The sequence below is a fragment of the Nematocida homosporus genome (genome assembly GCF_024244095.1).
Source record: "Nematocida homosporus strain JUm1504 chromosome Unknown 4514, whole genome shotgun sequence".
NCBI classification, from domain to species: Eukaryota; Fungi; Microsporidia; genus Nematocida; species Nematocida homosporus.
The window spans coordinates 1-6,067 of NW_026250604.1; the positions used below are offsets into that span (position 1 = coordinate 1).

At 39.4% G+C, this 6,067-nt stretch overlaps 2 protein-coding genes across 2 annotated transcripts; both read right to left on the reverse strand.

The window, feature by feature from the left end:
* Nucleotides 1-724: 724 nt before the first annotated feature.
* Nucleotides 725-2,059, reverse strand: NEHOM01_2410 (sodium/hydrogen antiporter; the record flags this gene model as incomplete). Its single annotated transcript, XM_051491286.1, has 1 exon — nt 725-2,059. The coding sequence occupies one exon, from the start codon at nt 2,057-2,059 to the stop codon at nt 725-727; it is 1,335 nt and encodes a 444-aa protein (XP_051347246.1).
* Nucleotides 2,060-2,677: 618 nt separating this feature from the next.
* NEHOM01_2411 (uncharacterized protein) lies at nt 2,678-5,734 on the reverse strand (the record flags this gene model as incomplete). The annotated part of the gene is made up of 1 exon (XM_051491287.1): nt 2,678-5,734. One exon carries the CDS (start codon nt 5,732-5,734, stop codon nt 2,678-2,680), a length of 3,057 nt encoding a protein of 1,018 aa, XP_051347247.1.
* Nucleotides 5,735-6,067: the final 333 nt, after the last annotated feature.

Here is a 6,067-nt window from a genome sequence, read left to right on the forward strand (position 1 = left end):
TGAAATCTGATTGTGCTAAATAAATACTAGTAAAGAATGTTATTGTCTGTATGATATGAAGGTATGATTACTTGTCTGACTACTAAATTGTTGTTGACCTGTAAAGCTATGATATTATAGTGAGTAGTAGGTTAGTTTGGTTATGAGATTAAGTTGTATAAATTAAACAACATACTGTTTTTAATCATCTTGTGGCTCTGGTATACTACATCTCTTTATTATGTTCTCTGATATCCCCCAATCTAATATCCCCATCTAATACCCCAATCTAATACTAACTCAATCAAATACCAACCCAATACTAACCCAAGTATTATCTTGAAAACTAAAATACGAATCCAACCCTATTCGAATTTGAGTTTGGGTTGAGTTTGTTTTTAGAACCCAATACCAAACCAATACTAAACCAACTAATGTGTAAATCGTATTGAGTTGAGATTAAGGTAGTATTATGTTAGTATTAAGTTGAGATTAGGGTAGCATTAAGTTAGTACCATTTCATAAATAAGACAGTTAGTGAACACCAAGATAATACTAACACAATACCAACCCATACTAAGAGCCATACTAAAGAGTAAGCCAGTTATTAATGTATCTTTATTACTGTATATAAGAACCAATGCATTGGGTTGAATTAGTATTGAGAAAAGACAGATAAACCCAGCCCAGCCCAAAACTAACCCAATACCAACCCATCTATTCTAAACAAGTATATCTAATTCAATTAGGCAATCAGCCGGAGATTAGGTGTATCTATATCTCTTTCTACTTCGGTATCCGATTCATAGAGATTGGCTTTGTTCTGCCGTTGTTTACGGCGCATGTGCAGATGGATGATCGGGGCGGTCGTGCCATGCACAATAATGCTAGTAAAAACGATGGCATAGACCATACAAAGAAGATGGTCGTTAATTTCTGCCGAGTAGTTGTGCAGTTCATGGGCTGCATGGTGGGCAAAGAAGATCGCCCCAACTCCAATTGGACCAAACCACCCAGCAAAGATCGTTTCTTTCGTGCTGAACCCAGGGAGTAATTTACATAGTTTCATTAAAAAGACCGCCGGTAGTCGCCGGAACAGTACGACTAAAAACCCAGTAGCTAAGTTAGTAAACGTAAAGATGTTCTCAGGGAAGATTAGTCCCAAAAGAATAAAGAAAGACTGATTAAAAATCATATCAACCACCTCAATTACATGTGAGTTCTTCATATCTCGCACCATATCTTCATCCCAGGCAAAGGCCACTCCCGCCACAAACACAGCCAATAAATCATCACTTTTAATAAGTGACGTCACTCCAGTCACTAGAATAGCCAAAGCTAATGAATAAACCAAAAAACTTTCCTTATCAATCAACAAACGCTTAATACTATACTTTAAAAGCACTCGAGCTAACATTCCAATAATAGCACCAAGAATAACGGCCAAAAAGATTTCAAATCCCCAAGTCTTCAAAGTCCATTCCCAAAGTGCAGTTTTGACATGATTAGGTGTTCCTTCGTACTTAATGAACAAAACTGGAAGTATCAAAATAGGAAATCCTAATCCATCATTAGCTCCACTCTCAACTGCCAAAAGATATCTAAGCCGAGAAGGAATGTACTTATTGGCAAACTTACCTTTCAGTACTGTACTGGCTAGAATCGGATCGGTTGGAGTTACACATGCACCAATAGTCATAGCTGTCTTCCAGCTTAAATTACCAACTAGCTTAATAATGACAGTTGAGATGGCAAACATAATAGTCATTACTGGTAGCAATAAAGCAGTTAAAGGTCGCCAATTCTTGCGCATAAAGCTTCGTGGTACGGTTACTCCTACAGCTACTAACTGTAAGGCTAGAACAATATGGGCAAAATGAAAGACAAAAGTCGAATTAGATAAGTTATCTTTCAAAACATCATTCTCACCACCAGATAAGAACTGGCGACAGACCATACCAAAGATAGTAGCAACTGCCGTTTCGGCAATATAGAGTCGTTCCTTTACAAACAATGATATTAATCCAAAGCTAAGTACAAAACCTCCCAAGAGAGAGCAACAAATTGCAAAGTTTTTCATACTAACTTTTGACTCCTCATTACTTAAACACTTTTTTTCCTTTTTAGGTAATTATTGACTATCAATTAGCAAATCACAAGAACAACAATTAGTGTGGAAGAATAAAAGAATTTGTCATATCAAACTGATATTGTAGTATTGTGGTGTCCAGAGTATCCACTACCATTCATTGTAAATATTCAAAGTAGTATAGACTAGAAGGTCAATTAGGGGAAGACATCCCCTGAGCGGTACTATTCAGCCAATGAGTAGTTAATGCAGTGTATGTAGTGTATGCAGTGTATTATGGGCATAAACCATTGCATGCTGTTAGTGTGGGTTAGTTTGGTATTAGTTTGAGTTGGTCTTGGGTTAGGAGATGATTTATTGGGTTAGTTTGTATTGGGTTAGTTGATATTGAGTTAGTTGGCATTGAGGGAAACTTAACCCGAGTATCTTGATATAGTATTAAGACGGTAGCATTAATCTCTTACTAATCTCATTACTTTCTAATGCTTTCAAATATGCCAAATAGCTGTTTATTCATTGGATATAACCCAATTTAAATACCAAAGTAACATAACTCCACATCACATCACATCACATCACACCACGCAACACAACACAACGCAAACCCAATCAAATGATGTAGATATTGCGGAAGGTGCTACTGGTGACTTTGATGGCGAGGTCATCGGCAAGGTTGGTTGGGTACCGGTCGGCGACGTACACATAAACTTGACCATTAAACCCGGCCAGATTATGTATTTGTTGGTGTTCGGTAGCAGATAAATGGAGACTGCCCTTAGTAACAATAAAGCTAGATTGAGGAAGACTTATAAGCCGTTGAATATCATCGGTTACATATGCACTTCGACAATAAGAACACTTTTTACCTACACATTTCTGGGCATCAACTATGCAATCATTGCAGAAAGAATGTCCACATTTGGTATAGCAAATGGTCGTAAAATAGTCGTTGGGTTTGACCGTTGGATTGGAGTTCTTAGAGTCGGGGTTGGTATTCTTTTCTTCTCTTAGCAGATTAAGTTGTCGATAGCAGATTGAACAGGTGATAGTGGGATTTGTATCTTTGAGGTTCCTTAGGATTATTTGTGGCACTGTGTTAGGGATATCGGATGCGGGGAAGAGTTTATCAAGGTTATCAAGGTGATCAATAAGCTGTGATGCTATGTGAGATTTCATCACAATGAATGCAGGTTTGGGTTGGGAGACCAGCACAACCGGACTAATGCGATATGGCCGGGTTAACAGCTCAATTGGACGACTACGTGGATTTTCTCCATCCAGTTGAATGCTATTGAGTGACTCAAGACCAGCAATGATGTAATCTCGTGAAGTCATCAACCTTTGTCCAGCTTTTGATATCTTAACACCTTTCAATCGTAATGAGACTAGATCCTTGAATTGATAAGCCACCCAGCGAATAATAGTCACTAAAACATCCACAGCTAATATGCTGGTATTGCTGAAGCATATGTGCAGATTCTCAACAGAGGTTCTTTGGGCCGAATATAGCTTGGACTGAGCAATGGATTGAAACCTAGTGAAATCAGATGCTAAGACATCCAGCGTGGCGTTATAAAGGGTAAGCTTCTCCATAGTCATTGTGTTAGCTAGGCTAGACCGAGCTGGGGCACCTTTGATGTAGCTGCTGAATGGTAGACTTACAAATTGAATACCATAGCCCCAAAGAACAGACAATACCTCACTATGCAAAGTGTAATCAACGTTAGCCGGTTGCAAGAGCAGTTTGTTCAAAGCAAGATCCTTGAGAGTCTTGCCGTTTTGCAGGGCTTGTTCTACGTAAGTAAACAGCGAGAAGCTATTGAGCGGCTCTTGTTTCTTGTAGTTTTGAATTTCACTTAGACCAAGGAAATCATCAAGTACTAAACATTTGATGTGGAAGGCAGCGGGATGAGAAAGGAACTGGGCGATGGCCAGATTGGTGAAGTTCTGGTTTTTAATGTAGACTTTTCTCAGGCAGGTTAAATCGTAATGTCCCAACATCCAGTAGATGATTTTAACATCAACACTATTTAGCGTTAAAGTTTCAACATTGAGAAGATACTTAGGTTTTGTTGCAAGTTCGGCCTGCAGACTGTTTGGGTCAAATTCGGTGGTCTTTTGTTTCTTATCGCGAACATTTTGGATCGTAAGGCTTTGAGCCGTGATATTCTGGAATAAATCTAAAAGATCGATGCACTTATCAGTGCTGCCAATACGCGGGGCTGTATAACCAACAATTAAGATATCAGTATAGCGTATGTTCTGGCAAAAGCTTACGTAACCAGCGTTTTGGTAACCCGTGAGCATATGGGATAGGCGGTTGTGGCTGAGTTGAATGTGTAATTTCTCTTGAGGCATCCATTCAGGAATGTTCAGGCCTTCACCACAGCATATGATATCATTCGCCTGAGCATCTATGCTTACTCCTATCGACCAAGCATTTATATTGTCAAAAACGTTCAGCGTGTTTTGTAGGTCATTTCGGTCCTCTTTATAACTAATCTCAGTTGTTGTGATTGCGATGCCGTACTTGGCAAGAGCCGCTGGAGTGTAGATTTTCTTGTAATCTTTCAGAGGCCGGCAAGGTATAGTGGTGGCAAGTTCAAGAGCAATAGTGGTGGCAACAAGCCAAGAATCGGCTATCGGTTGGCTGGGTAGGGGTTGAGCCATTAGCTCGATAGAATCCGGCTCAACACAAACAACCGAAATAGTATGGACTCGGATTACAGGGTTGTCATTCTCAATCAGATCCAGAAGAGTTTCCCAGCTAACATTCAAGGCTATTTCTGGATGTTTGTTCATAGCATTATCAAGACCAGTTAGCGTTAGTTTTACCCCTTGGTTGTTAATAAGACTGATTCGGCCACATTTGGAAGACGACGATTGAAGAAACCCAAAATCAATGTTAGCTACAGCAGGTAACTGCGAAAGGTAAATAGCGTAGTTATCTACTAGTGGTAGTTGGTTAAGAAGATGGATGCTTTTAAATTCATCGCCCATCAAGTAAACTGATGCTAAAGGCCGTTGCAAAACAACTTCGCTATCTATCAATCTTGTAAGAGTACTCACCAATTGAATGGCCACATTAAGTTGACATTTCGATTCATAATTCGCATGCAGGACTGTGTTACGTGCTTCTGACCGACACTCAGTCAAATATGAGACGGCTGGGTCTACTTCCTTTAACAAAGAGTCATTAAAGCGCAGCTCCAAATAACAACAATCAATCATGTTAATAACCCGAGATAAGATTTTCATACTTTCTTTCTGGCAGTTTATATTGGGTGTTTGATAAAAAACACATGCGTACTTCACTTTAACAACAGCAATCGTTCTTAAATCAGTCAAAGCCGTCTTGGCCGTTGTTGCATCCGCATAATTCGGAAGTATAAAGGAGAGACGCTCAAAATCACACTTTACCTGCCATCGAGGAGTGCATAAGAGGATTGGATAAGACAGATCTAGTGTTGGGATACCAGTACTAGAACCTCTAGAAGTGTACCTCGCAACTTGTACAGTTGAGTTGTGCTGATTAAACATAAAGCCAAGTGATTTCAGGGTCTTAATCATCCTACCCGAAGTTTTCCAAGTCGGCTGTAAGCCTATAGATACTCCAGGAGCTCCACTAACCCTATTTAACAAGATCAACAAAACACACATTCCCATGATCCAAAACCTACTTACTTTAAATCGCCAAATCAACGCAGATTTACAGAGGAACATCATAGAATCAAAGGAGATCAGAAAAAAACCACTACATAACAACCAGCCATTTCCTAATAAGGAAATTCTGCTTCCAATTCTTAAAAACTAATTGATCTAGTCACTACCCACCAACCAATTCTAAGCCCATCCAACCTCACTATTACCAGCTACTCACCCCAGCCACTCAAACCTCAATCAATAAATTGGACTCAAACTAACCCAATCCATCTCTTTATAACAAACCAATCCATCTCATTAGCACCAAGAACCAGCAACCCAAATACTAACTCAATT